The following is a 17,559-nucleotide window of genomic DNA, read 5'->3' on the forward strand; positions in this document are numbered from 1 at the left end:
CCCTGCGATTTCAAATCCCTCCCTCCATTTGTTTAGAGATTTGTACATAAAAGGTAACTCCTCCTTGAGGTTTGTGCATTTTAGAATCTCTAAACAAATGAAGGGATTTAGAATCGCAGGGATTGCAGGGAATTTGGAATCGCAGCAGATTTATTTCCTTAAAAAGTCTCATACACTCACATGAAACAAAGGAGAAAAGGGGCGCCTGAGCTGGAATAACGAAAAATCTCTATGACAGCAAAAAAATTCTTGTCATAAATTACAACTGGCAGACCCACCTGCAGCTCATGTACTAAGTAACATTAAAATAACAAATAATATTATCAAATAATCACAACAAAAATGCAACTACCACTACAAAATTGGAAAATTGCCTGGAATAGCATGGCCGAATTACCAACTTACCCAAAAAAATTGGATAATTATTACCTATCCCAATCTCTTACCCCGTCGTGACTAACTCGTTATAACAGAACATCTCAATTAGACTTCTTCCTCTTCTTACTTCTATCATTCTTCGTACCCTTATTTTTATTCCTGGTTTTCTCTTTAGCACTCAATTTCTTGCTTATCGCAATCTCAGCCCCATCATCTTTCATCAGATGCTCATAGTCCTCTAAGCTAGCAAATGGCGAGCCTCTAACCCCACCGCCATGTTTCCTATTTTTATCTTTACCCTTCAATTTCTTGCTTTTCGCAATCTCAGCCCCATCATCATTCATCAGATGCTCATAATCCTCTAACCTTGCAAATGGCGAAGCTCCAACCCCACCACCATGTTTCCTATTTTTATCTTTACCCTTCAATTTCTTGCTTTTTGCAATTCCAGCCCCATCATCATTCATCAGGTGTTCATAATCCTCTAAGCTAGCAAATGGCGAACCGCCATGTTTCCTCTTCTTACCTTTACCACCTACTTTAGTAGACCCACCATCATCATCAACAACAACATGAACTTCATTGGCGTCACCACCAGACCAATCGTCATCATCATTACCATCATCACTTTCTATGTCTATATCCTCAACATCAACATCATCATCATCACCAGCATTTCCAAGTAATTCATCGTCATCATCACCGCCAATCCTAAAGAAAGAAAGAAGGGATTTTGTAAAACTAAACAACACAAGAAAAAAAAAAAAAATAGCCAAAACTATCTGAATTTACCAGTACATAAATTAACAGTGTTATCTCACAATACCGAACATTACCTGTCAAGATCATCATAATCATACTCCTCTTGATCTGACATAACAGATGTGCCCAACATCTCATCAACCTCAGAATCCTCTTCTTCAATCTCAGCATCCTCTATTTCATCCTCCTCACTGTCTCCAGCAGCATCAACATCCAATAGAAGGCCACCATCTGTCCCATCCTCATCATCAGCCATAGCCTTCTTAGATTTGCGGTTTCTCGAGCCACCTTTGTTCATGTAGTACTGGTGGAAGAACAGATCTTCCGGTGGTACCTCATCGTCGGCTAGTTTTAGTATATCCTCTCCTATCAATCTTGGATTTGTGTCAATCTGCATAACAGCCAGAGATTATTTAGTTATTATTTGTCACATTTTCATGTGTACTGCTATACAACCTCAAAATTTCATCTATTTATGTAAAGTATCCTGGATACCTCCTACAAAATGCGAGTAAAATAGATCTCTGTTTTGTAGGAGGTATTCATGAACACTTGGGCAATATTACTAACTTCTTCGAGAGTATGCATCATACTTCTGGAGCTACAGGCAAATACATGATACTTCAAGATATTACAGGGAGCGGGAGCAACTCAGGTATTCATGAACATTCCAATTATTAGTACTACATCGGTCAATTATCTTTTATTAATTATTATTATTTGTGCCGGTTTAGGAAAAGCTAATGCTGAGATTTAGAAGCAACAAAACCTATCAGGGCTCTGGATGAAAAACAATCTTACAAATAGCCAACTACTACATAGGCATGATAATATGCTAGTTGGATACCAGTAAAACTTTAGTCCGAACCATATTCCCCAGCTAGTTCAGAACTAGCGTCTGACCAGACTAGTATACGTGGAAAGCCTAGCACCTGCCCGGGTTTCAGAGAACAAACAAGAACTCAATTTACTGTAACAGAAAGAAACCATACTTGCAGATCACATCCTATGTATGGGTGCACAAGATAATAACAATTTCCTTGGTAGCAAACAGTGTACATGCAAGATTGGACACTACAATCACTGGTCCTTTTTGCAAACAAAAAAAGAAAAAAAACTGCAAAGACCTTGCAATTAGGGGCAATGCTCGAGCCACCATGCCATATTCCCTCAGCTATCTTATTGGTCTTTGGCTTCTTCTCCATAAACTTATCAAGAAAAGCAGCCAGTGAAAGGTCGCTTAACGGGTTTCCGTTGTACACGATTGGGGCACCCGATAGCAACGTGCGGGCCATGGTTGCCACAGAGGGGTGTACGTGGGATGCAAGAACAGAGAGCTCCCACCAAGCAGCCCTGTCTGCATTACTTTACAAAAGAAAAGCCATAATTTACTTGATGAATTTTCCACTAGAAAGTACAATACCTTTTGCTCCCAAAGTCTAGCTTGGTACCTGATTCCTCTAACAACAACCAAAAGTAAAAAAAGGACGAGCAGGGAAAAAAATAATTTACAATCTTACAACATATTGAAGTTTTTTTTTTTCTTTTTTTCTTATGGCACATGCAGACATGCTGTATGTATGTATACTTTGAAAGAGATGCATGCAAAATCCAGTGGAATAAAATAAAAACAAAATATGAAAGGGCTTACCAGTAAGAAGGCTCTCTATGGCGTGGATTATATCCAGCCGGTAATGTGGTACCCACTTCAGATGTGTGCACTTCTTTGTCAACTTTACTGGGATATTGAATTTTACCATTTTCAACTTTAGAATCAACACCATCTTGACCATTTTTCCTACCAGGTTTTGCATTTGGTTTTCCTAATTCGTCATCTGATACCTCTACAATATCTTCAAAATGCTCTATTTCATCATCATCTAATTCATTTTGAAGCACCATTGACCTGCCATTATTTAAATTCAAAGTGAGTCTACAATGCCAACAAACATCATTATGAATAGCACTGTTTTATATTCTTGTTTATCAGTTTGACAAAAAATGATTCATTATAACCTTTGAGATAGTTTTTAATGTTTATAGTTAGGAGTGATGTTTTTGTGTAATGCTATACAGATCCGAATATTCTCAAGTGCTGCAAGGTGCAGCACTGGATACGGATCAAATGCTATACCCCCAGACACTAAATTCAAAATTAGCCAATAACTTGAAGAACAGCACGAACAAAAAAAAGTACCAAAGTGGTGGTTTTGCAATGAGAACTTCTGAGAGTAAGAACAGGCACCCACAAGCATATTGAGGTGGCCGTTGAAGTGCTACCTGCAGTAGAACAAAACTAAATATAGAACTTTCACATATTCTAGACAAAACCTCAAACTTATCACTTCTAAACTCATGATAAAGGTCGCCAGGTGGGATCCTAATTATTTTTTACACGTGTAGGAGCACCAACAGACCTGAAGGAGACGCTTTGAGAAGGCAGCAACTCTTTTCAAGTTGATATCATTCTTCATTGCTTTTGTCAGTAGCCCAATAAATAGCTCTGGCTGAGGAATCAACATAAACATTGAAAATCATAAGCTAAAGTTTACAAAAAAAAAATTAAGAACAAGTGCCTGAGAGCCGGCAAAAGAGAGGGAGAGAGAGAACCTTAGAAGAAGTTAGTGCAGCTGGACTAAGAAGCTTTGCATACAGAGCACGGTAAAACCGATCACTGGCTATTTGGTTTTTTGAAGAAATCTGGTACAGGAGCATCAAAGCTTGGACACCCACATTGAAATTCACAGAATGAACCTTAAAAAAAGGAATAGCAAAATCATTTGTTAACACTTAAAAATTTTACATAATCTAGGAGCAGTTGTGTATTGTTACCTTTAGTGCCTAATAATTACATTTAGTGCCTAATAATTGCTTTATGTTTGCATCGCAAATATTTGAAGTTTTATGCAGACCATCATTTTGGGAATCATATTTTAAAGCTCATCTTATGTACTTGTGAGAAATATCTTCCGATATACCTAATACAAGGATTCCAAAAAGTAATATGTTGTTTTATAATACATTTTAATTGCTAAAATAAACTAATTCATTCTCCAGAAAAGGAATGGCACAGATGCATAGATTGAACTAATAAAAGAACAAATTATTTCAGAAGATCAACTAACCAATCGAAAGAGGATAGGTGTTTGAACTTCTAATATATCATCAGCTTCATCACTTGAAACAAAGGGAAAAGCTCTGTTCACCCCCTGCAAATACAACAAACAATAAGCACAATAAGGACAGTATAGCAATACACATGGAAGAGCAGTGCTTCCTCTGCTTCCTCTTCCCTGCTTTTTGAACGGCTATATCAAACTTGAGGCATGTGCATTATATTGAATAACTTGTTGCATTATCAAACAATACAGAGTTAGTTATACTGTCTTTCTTGTCAGATGCAGATCATATTATAAAAATTCAACATACAGTCAAAAGGGCAGATAAGAGGCGAGAATCCATCTCAACATCTGAGTCAAAGGTTTCCTGTTCACTCTTCTTATGCGGCTTTTTTTCTTTCCTTCCCTTGTGCTTCCATTTCCCAGCACCTTTCTTGTCAGGTTTATAGTCTTTTTGGGATGGATTCTCAGAGGGCTCAGACATAAGTACCTAAAAGTGGATAGAAAGACATTGTTAATGGAAACAAATGTATTGCAGATATAGAAAATCTTTTGGAAGTACGGATGCAGTATAGCGAAGTTAAACACCAAGATGGAAGTAGAGTAATACACAAGGGTAAGTACTAAAACACGACGAGAACAAAATATTGCAGTCACTTACCTTGAAGAGTGCAAAATAGACATCAACTGCCCGCTTTGCTAATTTAGGACCATCCCCTATTTTGCTATGACGTAACTGGTTCAAAAATATTACCTATAAAAGAAAAAAGGACCAGAAAGGCATGAACACAATAAAAACTTAAAAGGTACGTAAAACTGATCAATCATGTAATTACAAAGCTAGAGATATTATTGGAAAAGGGAGTAGATCTTACAGCATGATATTTGGCACGCAAGGAGATATGAGGCCTGAAGAGAAAAGAATCAACCTCATCGATGATAACAGCCTTCATATTAGGATGCACATCTAATAAAAGCAATAAATGATGCACTGCTCCTGATGCTGCTTTATTGTCTGGATCTCCCAGCTGTCACATTTAGGGGGTTTCATTTAGTTCAGTTATTTCGGCCTTGTACAAAACAAAATTGGTAAAAACAATTTTAAACCGAAGACTGTTGTTAGTCAGGTTCATTCAGGTAAACAAATATGAAATTTTGGTTTCTAGATAAATTTTAATCACCAAACTTAAATACAAATGTACAAAATTAAAAAAGTTCATTTATCAAATTGGCTATCAAATATAATAAATTTTAGTCATTTCATTCAGCTGAGTTTCAAGTTCTAATCCTAGTTTTTTTTCAGTCCAGTTAAATTTGCCTGATTCTCTGTTCAATTGGAACCGAATTAAAACCAATTTGATAGGCATCATGTGCTTCTTTATGACAAAGAAACAAAGAAAGAAAGAGCGGGCACTAACTTTATTTACAAGAGCAGTCAGCAACCTTCTCTCTTGTTCTGATTTGCTCTTCAGAAGAACAAACACCGACTGGAAAAAAAAAACGAACATAAACTTATGTAGAAAAGGGTCTCAATGGGTGTAAATGCAAAGTCCTAGGTTTAAAACAATGAAATGTGCAATTGTCAACCTTCATGGCTCTGTCCTTGAGACTAGGAAGCATATCTTTTAGTGCTTCTTCCAATGCAATCACAAAAGTCTCATACCTAAGGAGAATATAGCAGAAAAAGAGAAAAAAAGCTTTAGCCGCTATCATGATCATGTACGAACAATTATTCCTCTCATAAGAAAAGCACATAGCATATGTACAAAAACTTTTACTAAGAAGGTTACAAAAAGAACCAAACCTTTGCTTGAGGCACTCTTCCCAATGCCAAAAAAGCAGAAGCGAGTAGCCATCTTTTGTTTCCGGAAGAGCATCTAGTGGCCTCTGAAACAGACTCTTGAGTTTACGGTCCGGCAATAACCTACCAAAATTTCATTATGAATCAGACAGAATATAATCTTCGAGTAATTTCAGGTCAGCCACTGCAGTATATCATGTATGCTGCTTATAAAAGGCATTTTATATATAATCTTGCTCTCTTAATTTCTTTATAAATCCCAAATTCCCTCCTCCTTTGCCGTAGCTTGTGCGGAGATAGTCAGTAAAGAAGGAAGGGTATTTATGATCTATTGAAAAGGAACTTGGAAGGCTAAAGGGGCATATCAAATATTGTTTCAGATATTAAAGGTAAGTAAACTATATTTCTGGTTTCAAAGTGATATATTAAAATTCAATGTTACGGGAAACTGACCTTTTCGTAGATTATTCAAAGAAATGAAAGTAAGAAAAGCACAGCATCTAACCTAGAAAGGAACAGCTCCTTTAGAGCATCAAACCCAGTGAAGGCGTACCGTTTTCCAACCTTTGAAGTTACCATAGCTAAAATTTTCAAAAATATCAAATGAACAAATATCTTACGAAATATTAGACAGCGAGCAATTCTACCATACCAACTGGCAATCAAACAGTGCAACCTAGTTCATCACTATTTTAACTGAACAGAAGTGGTGCATCACATGAGCAGCTACATATTTTGTACAGCTACAAAATGAAATACTTGGTACAAGACAAGTTCAGGTACCAACAATTGATCCAAATCATTAAAATCTAGACCTACAAGATTTGAGTTCAGCGTGTGAGAGATAGAGCGTACTCAATACTCACATAAAAGAGCATCAAGGGATCTAACATTGGCGATAGCATTATCCTGTACCAAACAAGCAAAAGCCGTTACTTTGTCAGTTGTAGTACCGGACCGTGCAGTAGCCTCTAGAAGCCTCAAATCTCCGCTCTTCTTCTTCCTGGCTGTCTCTTGATACTCTCTTGTGTACTGTTGCATTAATTTTTCTCCCAATTCCTTCTTCCTCTCCACTAGCTTCCTCATTTCTTCCACCCCTGTAATTCTAGGTTTGGTGCCCCTTCCCTCCTTTCCCAAAATCCTAGCTTCCAGTTCATCAGCATCCACATACCAAGTGCCTGAAATGGTACCATAAATTTAAAAAAAAAAAAATTTGTTTTCTCCCAAAGCATTATATGTTAGCTTACTATCCACTTCTCTCGTGCAACTAAACCAATCGACTGCTTTTTTTCTCTCAATTCACACCAAAATAAAATAAAAAAATAAAATAAATAAAAAATTGGACCTGATAAAGAGCTGGATTTCATAAGAGGTAGCTCAGCACCCTTATGTGCCCCATCACTGTTACTCTCAAAAGGAGCAACCTCCAAAGGCTTGGGTTTGTTCCTTTTAGGAACCTTGGGATCATGACTTTTCGAAGTCGGTTTTGCATTCTCTTGGGGACTTTTAGCTACTGGGGGCTTAACGGGTTTAGGTGGCTTGCGAAAGTCAGTGTCGTCAAAACCGGAGGATGAAGAGGGAACGCCTGCTACAAGGCCAAGGGAGGAAGCGAAGGAAATCACATCGGATTGGAGCGTGGCGAGGTCCTCCACGGTCGTAGAGGAAGCTTTAGCAGTTTTGGATTTCACCATGATTGCGCTTTGTGCGTCGGGGAAGGAGGGTTTAGGGTTTGGAGGTAGCTCTCTTTGCGCTCCTTTGATTCACCAACTCAGCGTACGGGTAGCCCTTATGGGCCAGTGGGCTTTTCTGGTTTGGAAAGTAATTTTGAAAGGTCCATCCGAGCCCAGACGGTTTACACCAATGTTTTTAAATGCAAATGCAGCCGTATATGCGGTATGGTGTTGTCAAATTTTTCTAATTTATAATATTATTGATGATGTTATTCTTTTAGAACCCATGCAACTGAACTTGATCCGGCCATTTTTATTAATAACCCAAAAAAAAAAAACGTTTTTACCAAAATAACCTGAATTTTTTTTTTTTTTAAATCTAACCAGACCGCAGGATCACTGGCGGTCCACTATGGACCAGACCGCCAGTGATCCTGGCGGTCCAGTATGCTGGCATTTAACAACTCTGTCTCTCTCTCTCCAGCACACAGTATCATTTATTAAACCACAGAGAAGAAAGAGAGAGCGATTTTGGCGATTTTGAAGCGATTTTAGGTGATTTAGAGGCGATTGCTACAGGTATTTTATTTTTTATTTAATTATTTTCTGTTTAATTTTTAATTAAGAATTATTATACCCGCAGTCTGTAAAAACTATAAATTAGTCTTTAATTAATATTATAATTAACTTTTAAATTGCAAAAAATAATGAATCTATTATACTGTAATTCTTATGAATGTTTTTTTTTAATGTAGTTTGTTAAGGACAAAATGTTGGTTGCACTATACGTGGGCGGTAGGCTAACTAAGGGTGTAGAGGGCGTGTATTACTCGAAAGATGCCTTATTCGGCTTGTAGGTTAATGAAAGAACCACATTTATTGAACTTAAGTAACTAGTATATGAAAAGACTGGTGTGAACCCCAACCGGTATGACTTAGAATTGGCTACCCGAATTGACACACAACGGGCTGGGGCGGGTAGACCTTACTTTGTGAGTTTTCCTATAACAGATGAGGAGTTGTGGAAGGCTGTGTACCAATAATTTGAGTCTAGGGGGGTCGCGATGATAGACTTATATTCCAGGAGGGTTCCCCAGGCCGGGGTTAGACCTTTTAGTGCGGCTGGGGCTGGACCTTCTAGGGCTCCCCCTGCTGGACCTTCAGGTTATGACAATTTGGCTGATGACAGCCAGGGGTACCACCACTCCCCTCATGACAGCCAAGGGTACCACCACTCCCCTCATGACAGCCAGGGGTACCACAGTCCCTGTTATGACAACCCGGGGTACCATAACTCCCGTGAGTTTACTGAAGTTGTACCACCACCACCACCACCCAGACAGGCACCCATAATCCCTACATTTCCAGCTATACCAGAGTCAGTACCGATACAGTTATCCGTTAATCGAAATGATACTAATATTGATGTTGATGCTATTGATGCCATACCGGAAAGAGAAATGGAAACTGGAGATGAATACCAAGGAATTTGGGAATCTGATGACTTATCAGATGGTGATGCAAATGTACCAGGTTTGTCCAGGGAAGAAAAATTCCCAATCAGGGGTCGGGGAAATAGGCATCATGTCGCCACATTCAACGATACCACAGCTTTTGAAGAGGCTGACATTAGTTTCTTTGGTCCTCGTGTTGTATACAATCGTGAACTTGCCCCAGGGCAAGTCTATACCAACATAGATGAACTTGTAAAGAAAATCTATGAGACTCATGTTCACGGCAACTGGGAATGTATATTACAAAAAAGGGAATCAAAAAGATTGGTTGTGATATGCAAAAATGCCCCTCGTTGCGAGTTTCGCCTTTATGCAACCCCTGCGGGTTCGGGGGAAGCATGGATAATTAAAAAGTGTGAACCACCTCATACATGCAAGTCTGCGTCCACAAGGACAGACCATTCAAATCTGACAGCATCACTAATTGCCGATGCAATTAAGGCAGACATTAAGTTGGACCCATCGATGAGCATCAAGGCGGTGGCTATGGCCGTCAGACACAAATACATACATGTAATCCCAAAATATAACAGGTTGTGGAGAGGTCGTGAACTTGCGATTTGCAGAATATTCTATAGTTGGAAGGATTCATACGACTATCTGGCACCATTGCTCCAGGCTATGGCAAGTACAAATCCCGGCACTGTATTTCAGCGGTGGCATGGCCCCATTTATGACAAGAATGGAGTACTAATAGAGGGAGTTCAACAATTCAAGGGCATAGCATGGGCTTTTGGTCCTTGTATCCAAGTTGTGTCATTCATCAGACCCGTTATCAGCATTGATGCATGCTTCATGTCTGGCCGTTACGAGGGGAGGCTACTGATAGCATGTTCATATGATGCTGAGAACCAGTTGTTGCCTTTGGCGTTTGCAATTGTTCAGAAAGAGGATGGTGAGAACTAGGGATTCTTTATGCAGTTTTTAAGAAGACGGGTGGTTGGGCCAACAAAGTTTTTCTCTGTAATATCAGACCAGCACAAAGGAATAAAATATATTTTTGATCGTGAAGAATACGGTTGGTCAACACACACTGGCGAGTATGTGCACAGGTTGTGTATGCAACACGTTGCGGAGAACCTTAGCAAGGCAACCGGACACGATACATGGGTCCTAGAAACATTCAGACGTAATTGCAAAAAGAAGAAGCCGAGAAGGGTGGAAGAGATGAGTAGAGAATTTGCAAAGGTATGTGTTTGTTGATTGTTTACATGTCTTATTGTATGTAGTATATGCAACAATGTGCTCGCCTTACTAGTATCAGTACATGGAACAAAGTCTGGGGTTGGAGGGTCTTCATGAATTTTTTTTTTTCAGACCATATCCATATGGATTTTCGACAAAGTCATCGTCTGAAAGGGGTGGATTTTCAATGGGATATTTGACACCAACTCTTTTCAAAAGAAGTATTGCATCACAGTGACATTTGGCAGCATGAGTACCTCTTTCGCTATTGTTCATCCTGTTTAACAGAACCACAAACATAGACTAATTGTACAGTAAACATGCACTAATTAAAAAATAATTAGAAAGGAATGAAAAAAAAAATTACCTGTAGATTTAGTAGCCTAGAAAATCGTCTGAAATCGCCCAAACAATCGCCTGCGCTCTCTCTTTCTCCTTCTTTGCATGTGCCCTGGAGAGAGAAAATGCTGGACCGGGTCTGCGCTATTTTTTTTTCCTTTCTGTGTGCGCTAAACAGAGACGGGTCTGCGCTAAACGAGTAGGGGCCTGGTTAAATCATACTGGACCGCCAGGATCACTGGCGGTCTAGTCCATAGTGGACCGCCCAGATCCCTGGCGGTCTGGTATGGAAGTGGACCGCCAGTGATCCTGGCGGTCTGGTTAGATTTTAAAAAAAAAAAATTTCAGGTTATTTTGGTAAAAACGTTTTTTTTTTGGGTATTAGTAAAAATGGCCGGAACTTGATCAGTTGGAGGATCCACCAAACTCCAAACATGAGTTGTCATGGAAAATTAAATGATCTTAGCAAAGATGAGAACAATTAAGAACCAGAACTAATGTATACACCAAAACCGCGTGACAAGCAATCATAACAGGATCCAAAGCTTCAAACTAAAAAAAATATTATAACCTTTGTTGTGAGCTGCTTGCAGATTGGAAATGCTTTGTTGGAAGGATCTTAAATGAGAAAAAAGGTATCCTAGACAAGTACACGGTTTCAACTTTCAACAGTAGCACGCAATTTCTCTTGTGTAATTATAAAGTTCCAGGGGAAAAGAAAGACAAGTTTTTTATAGATAAGTTATGCTGCTTTACACACTCATCAGTCCATTAATTAAGGAGCGGTTAATTGTTATATTTTAATACATTGAAAATTAAAAATTAGAAATTAGAAAATATGACATCAGTTTCTGAACAATTCAAAATATGACATTTTTGTTGGATAATCTAACAAAATAGCGCTTCAATTCAAATTTTGTTGCATAAAAAAAAATTTGCCAATATTTTAGACCATTTTTTGTCATCTTTCATAAATCATAAAAAATAATAAAAATTGGTATTCTACAAGTTCATTATATAACCAATTTAATGAGCTACTTAAATTGAACTTTTAAGTTTATACGACATACTTTTGATACTGTAGCACGGATTACCTTATGCCATCCATACCACTCAAGTCTTACTCTTTATAGAGTTTCAATTATGTACTCTAGAAAGCCAAAGTCGGTAGTTAAAATCTAGAAAATTCCAAACCGACTTAGTAGTGTATAAATAGAGGCAATAACAAGTTTGTGTCTGAGAGTGAAAGTGTGAGAAATAGATCAAAGTCTTGTAAGCTTTTGTACTCTCCATTAAGTAAAAGAAATTAATTTATATACTTCTCTCTTCTACTATTCAATTTAGTGCCCCAAATGTTATAAATATATCACTCATAAATATTAAATCAAAGTCCTTAATTACGATATCTCACTCATAAATATATCAAATGTCTTATTTTTTGACATACACTCTAAACAAAAAAATTAAAATTATTTAAATGAAAATATTAAGATATCTTAAAAAAAAAAAAAAGAGAACCGCCAGCGGAGGGGCGATCCGGTCCCTAGTGGACCGCCCCTGGCCCAGGCGGTCTGCTAGGAGTGTGGGCCGCCCATGAGTCGGACGGTCAGGGCAGTTTTGAAAAAAACCCAATCGGGAGCAATTTAAAAAAAAAATTAGGGTTTTAATAAAAATGGCCGGAAGAATAACGACATTAAATAGTATTTTTTTTCTCTCTTCAGAATAGTGTCAAACTGCCTAATTTTTTTTTTCTTTTTTCTTACAAGCAGAATAAAACTCTCCAACTTGGCCAGTTATGAGGAACAACCAACAAATAATTAAGCTCGATCAAAACAAGCATGACCTCTGTCACCAGTAAAATAAAGTAAATAAAAAATGTTTAACAAATCAACAATAGCTTTTACAATTTCTTCATATCCTTGAATGAAATCCAAGTCAACTACCTCTTCTATAAATTCATTCACATTTAAAACAAATAAAAAATAACTAAGAAAAACAACCCAAGACAGACGAGATACATCACTTAATTCTCTTCATTTATGCAACAACGCCACCCCTCTTTACATTGGGGTTGGTATCAAGAAGGTTAAACAAAGATAATGCTTTGCGGGTCCGAACCCGACCCGCTTCTTTGAGTAGTTCAGCTAGACGTTTCTTTTCATCATCTACGTCGGGATTGGCTGTGCCAAGCGTCTCCTCTCTCATACCAACAACACGCTCTAATATCTCTATTGCCTCATCCAATCTGCATTACAGTTTGAGAAAGAGAGAAAAAATTGTCAATAGTAGAAACTAGAATTGGTAGGAATTGGCCAAAAGCCTTTGTCTGAATTTAGCATGTATCAGTTAATGTCTTTTTTTTTTCTCAATGAAAAGTAATGAACTCCCTGCATATGGCATAACATTTTTTTAAAGTTTTTAACCATTACATCCCCCCATCTAAAAGATTCCCACTCTCTCTCTCTCTATGGTTTTAGCTTTTTAAGAGTGCAACAACACTTGCCCTTTTATAAATAAAGCAGCAACAAATATATTTTTTATGTACCAGAAGTACTCTCTCATAATTGAGATTCAGCAAACAACTTCCTTTAAAAATTTCTAAAGTTAGACTTTACTTTTAAAAAATTAATTAAGATTCATCACATCTGTTAGTAGAGTTAAAGCTAGTGGCACAATGCCCAAGCTTAGAATAGAAAAGGAAACTTCTCAGAAACAATCAATTAGAAAGCCAAGTAAAGCAATAGAGAGAACAAATCACATCTTTATGAAGGTCAGTACTTTAGCCAATTAAACAGTAAAATCATGTGCACACAACTAAAGAGAATAGATAAAGCACTTGTTTTAACATCTAATTGCAACCTTATGACATTGCAATCTGTACTTTCTGATAACAACAGAAAGCAACAACTAGAAATATAATGAAAGAAAGCACAATCTAGAAAACAATGAAGGAATACTTTTCATTTCTTCTTTTAATCTTGTGTGCATGCAAACCCTGACAAGGACCATTGATAAGACATTTTAAAAAATTCTTAACATGCTGCTTAACAAACTTTTAGTGGATCCTTTTAGTTTACCTCTTGTACAGATCTCGTACTAGCTGCTATTTTATTATTTTATGAAATTCCATTTAAGTAGACGGCACACAAAATTTCATCTTTAAAATGTTGATTAGCAGACAATTTTCATGATATTTTTTTAGCATTTCATCTTTCATTTTTTTACCCTGGAATTACATACAAGTTTTTCACTTATAGCTTTTCTTTTTTTATTCTTAATTATAAGAAGCTGGGAATTCACAGCTAAAACTAGGGCTTAGTAAAAAAACCTAATGAGAAATAACACCATCAAGTTTTCAGAACAAACAATTAAAAATATAAAAATAGAGATAAGTAAAGATGCATACCTTCCCATGGCATCATATGTCCCCGCAAGGTTACTATAAACACCAAGTGTATCGGGGTGGTAAGGCCCGTATTCTTTCTCTAGAACCGTCCTAGCCTCCTCAAACAATTCGGCTGCCTCATTTATGGCATATCTTTGCACACATGTCAGACCCATTTGATTCAAAGCCACCCCAAAAAATGCAGATTTTTTCTCCCCAGTGGCTCTCATTTTTGAAATTGCCCCTTTGAATGAATTATATGACTCCCCATAATTCCCCAAAATATAATACAAAACCCCCATTTGGGCCTCTATACCTGCTACGGTACTTTGTTGCCCTGACGAGTTGTTATACATTTTCAGGGCTTTTTGGAGCAATTTCAGGGCTTGTTCATGCTCATTCATGGATTCATATATGGCTGCTACATCAGTCAAGCCACTTGCTATCTCTTCTATAGATGTGCCTGGTACTGGTTTTTGGTATATCCTAAGAGCATTTTCACAGTAAGACTTGCTGTCCCTCAACTTGCCGGTCTTATTATATAAATCTGCCAACCGCACAAACACTGAGGCAACTGTTGTGTGGTTCTCCCCTTTACTAGTTTTAAAAACAGTGAGTGCCTTTTGGTATGCAAACACAGCCTCATCAAATCGGTTAAGAGATAAATAAATGTCACCAATGTTAGAATCCACTAATGCGACCTCAGTCTCCTGGCCTCCACTAGACACCATTGCCATGCTAGAGAGCACTAAATGCTCAAGAGCCTCCTCACGGTCCCCCATGGTATCACAAATCAAACCCATAAGCCGTCTGTCAGCCGTCTCATCAGCTGAAGCTGGCTCGAAACTCTCTCTGTGAATGTCAAGTGCCATCTGGCACATCTTCTTTGCTTCAACAAATTGCAAGGCTTGCACATGGGCCTCAGCCAGGTAACGGCATGTCTCTCCAACCCGTGGGTCAGTGGGCCCCAGCGCCTCTTTTTGGATCTCAAGGCCTGATTTGTAGCAATCAATTGCGGCATCCAATTGGCCCAGGAGCCCATGAGTGTCTCCTAATTGCATATACCCCGAGAATTTTGCCAACGCATGATCTTGGCCTTGTTCGATTACTGGTATCTCAAGAGACCTTGTCAGCACCGGCACAGCCTCAGCATATTGCCCCAAGTTGCAGTGTATCGCAGCCACAACATGCAAACTCATGGCCAAGTTTAGGCTCGGTTTGCCCCTGGCACATTTCTCGAAAGATTTTACAGCTCTCAGTGCATACTTCAAGGCCCTTCTCGGGTTATCGGATACAATTAAATCCCTTGCATGCTTTAGAAGAAACGGTCCTAAATCCGGGTTGTCCAACCCAGAATCATCATCCTGGTCTTTAGTTCCGTTACTCAACCTCCTCCTGCCTGGCCCTGCCCGACTGGCGGACTTCCTTGATCCATTTTCTCCCTCATCAACCGATCCAACACTTGCTTTTGCACCCAAACCTTTCTTCTTCAACTTTGTTACTGGTGAGTTTGAAAGTTGGGTCAAGGGTGTGGCGGGAACATTGAAATTGTTGCCATCATTGCTCTGTTTATTGTTTACGCTACTGTTTTCTCTATCTTCTTCTTCTTCAATAACCCTAACAGCGTCCATCCCGCCCCCGACTAGGTGGCGGAGCTCAGAATCAATACGGGACTCGTCACCATCAGAGTTGAAACTCTCGCGTGAAGGAGAGCCACGGTCGGATCCTGAGCTCTCCATCTCGCATACATTGTTGTACAGTTGTTCAATTGATGGCTCTGCCAGGCCGGCTTGCCTGGCAGGGCCCGGTGTGTTGTAGAGGAGTTCACTTGGTGTCATTACTGCGGTTGGAGAGGAGTGGATGTTGCTGGTGTTTTTGTTGGTTTCAGGAGAGATTTCAATTTCAGTTGTTGCGGTTTCTTGGGGGGTACTTCCATCCTTTATTATACCCGGCATTTTGTAGACAATACCACGGTTACCTCTTGAAAATCTTATGAAATTTAGTTGAATTGGAGATAATGTGGCCTGCAAGGAATTAAAAGGCAATTCAGTTTACATCAAATGTTTTTGTTGATTATTTGTGAAACAGTAAAACAGTAAAATGTGGCAGATTGATTGAGTAAAAATTTCCATAAAAAAACTTTTTAGTTAGGTATAGTAATTCCAGCAAAAGAAAGATGTCAAATTCAGCCATGAGAGCAAATTTATATCCAAAATTTGAGAAGATCAGGAAATAACAAAGAAAAATTGGATGATTTCCAAAATCTATATAAACTAAAGTTCCAATTGCGTCTCCCCATAACTAAAGTTCCAATTCAGGAAAGACAGAAGAAGATCGGCTTAACTTCGTAAAACCCAATTGATGAACAAGATTGAGAGCGATATTAAAATATAATAACAATTCTCAATAAAACCCAAAAGATCTAACATAATCTCTTGTCGAAATCTAAGTTCTTAAAATTATAAAATTTGCAACCAATTTGTTAACCCAACACCTTGTGTCAGTTACGCTCAAATTAAAAGAATCTAAATGCAACATAAACAAACAAGATTTATAACACTAAAAACCCGATTTAAAACCAGTCATCATCGAATTGAAGAAATTGAAAAGTCTGCGTAGAAACTAACAAGATTTATTTACAACAAAACCAATTTCAGTGACTCGGGAAACCCAGATCTTCCACTGTATTGTATAGACCAGGTAAAAGAATTAGCAGCCGAATGCTAGTAACTGAGATAAAATAGTGACTCAGAGGGGGAGAGAGAGAGAGAGAGAGAGAGGGACGTACACTAAAGAGCCTCCATTGAAATTTGAAGCGAAGCTTTTCAGCTTTTGTTGTGAACAGAGAAGTCGGGGGAAGAGAGAGATGAGGTTATAAAGTGTAAACACTGATTAGTGATTTTTTTAGTAGATCTTTTCATTTAATACGGTGAGAAGAATAATAGGAGTTGAAGAGGTAGAGCCGTAGTGGTCAATTAGATAATTACCCAGTTATTTGTTTCTTTTTTCACAATGGTCCATCTTTTTTTTTTAATTGCTTCATTATTGAAAGAGATTTTTTTTTTATATATAATAAGAGGAGTAATCCAATTTAGGGGTGTAAACAGTCGGATACAGATCGGATAGTGGTCTTACTGTATTCTTATCCGTTATAATTTTTCGGATATGAATACGGATACGGATACGAATCGGATATTAAACGTTACGGATACGGATCAAATATCGGACGGATACGAATATTTTTCATAATTAGTTTGTTGGTCACAAAACATCTATTATATTATTAAAATATTAGTCACTAATTATGTTATAGTGTTATATTGTTCATCAAAATATATATCAATATGCAATTTAATAAATCATTGGTACAATATGCAATTTAATAAATCAATTTAAGAAAATATAG

The 17,559-nt window shown here is 38.0% G+C and overlaps 2 protein-coding genes across 3 annotated transcripts; both read right to left on the reverse strand.

Moving 5' to 3' along the window:
- Positions 1-211: 211 nt before the first annotated feature.
- LOC144544249 (protein SLOW WALKER 2-like) lies at positions 212-7,822 on the reverse strand. 2 transcript variants are annotated; one of them, XM_078292700.1, is made up of 18 exons: positions 7,406-7,822; positions 6,927-7,238; positions 6,566-6,641; positions 6,064-6,183; positions 5,847-5,922; positions 5,678-5,746; positions 5,135-5,287; positions 4,921-5,013; positions 4,570-4,749; positions 4,266-4,349; positions 3,751-3,894; positions 3,558-3,647; positions 3,338-3,420; positions 2,792-3,046; positions 2,268-2,505; positions 1,215-1,531; positions 905-1,089; positions 212-793 (listed from the first exon to the last, which is right to left on the reverse strand). In XM_078292700.1, the coding sequence occupies exons 1-18, from the start codon at positions 7,749-7,751 to the stop codon at positions 480-482; spliced, it is 3,135 nt and encodes a 1,044-aa protein (XP_078148826.1). In that variant the 5' UTR covers positions 7,752-7,822; the 3' UTR covers positions 212-479. The 2 variants fall into 2 exon arrangements, with proteins under 2 accessions (XP_078148826.1, XP_078148825.1); XM_078292699.1 differs by having other exon boundaries at positions 212-1,089.
- Positions 7,823-12,629: 4,807 nt separating this feature from the next.
- Positions 12,630-17,103, reverse strand: KLCR2 (Tetratricopeptide repeat (TPR)-like superfamily protein). Its single transcript, XM_078292687.1, has 3 exons — positions 16,942-17,103; positions 14,175-16,177; positions 12,630-13,013 (listed from the first exon to the last, which is right to left on the reverse strand). The coding sequence occupies exons 2-3, from the start codon at positions 16,106-16,108 to the stop codon at positions 12,806-12,808; spliced, it is 2,142 nt and encodes a 713-aa protein (XP_078148813.1). The 5' UTR covers positions 16,109-16,177; positions 16,942-17,103; the 3' UTR covers positions 12,630-12,805.
- Positions 17,104-17,559: the final 456 nt, after the last annotated feature.

The sequence above is a fragment of the Carex rostrata genome, chromosome 26 (assembly GCF_964058835.1).
Source record: "Carex rostrata chromosome 26, lpCarRost1.2, whole genome shotgun sequence".
Taxonomy (NCBI): Eukaryota; Viridiplantae; Streptophyta; class Magnoliopsida; order Poales; family Cyperaceae; genus Carex; species Carex rostrata.

Bases quoted from the DNA above. Each gene is read 5' to 3' on its own strand.
- LOC144544249 (XM_078292699.1), bottom strand. From the start codon at position 7,751: ATGGTGAAATCCAAAACTGCTAAAGCTTCCTCTACGACCGTGGAGGAC. The intron at 4,750-4,920 runs GTAAGTGACTGC...ATCCACTTTTAG, and splicing joins TCTATTTTGCACTCTTCAAG to GTACTTATGTCTGAGCCCTC. The intron at 2,506-2,791 runs GTAAGCCCTTTC...TCTTTTGTAAAG, and splicing joins CATAGAGAGCCTTCTTACTG to TAATGCAGACAGGGCTGCTT.
- KLCR2 (XM_078292687.1), bottom strand. From the start codon at position 16,108: ATGCCGGGTATAATAAAGGATGGAAGTACCCCCCAAGAAACCGCAACA. The intron at 13,014-14,174 runs GTATGCATCTTT...ACTGTAATGCAG, and splicing joins ACATATGATGCCATGGGAAG to ATTGGATGAGGCAATAGAGA.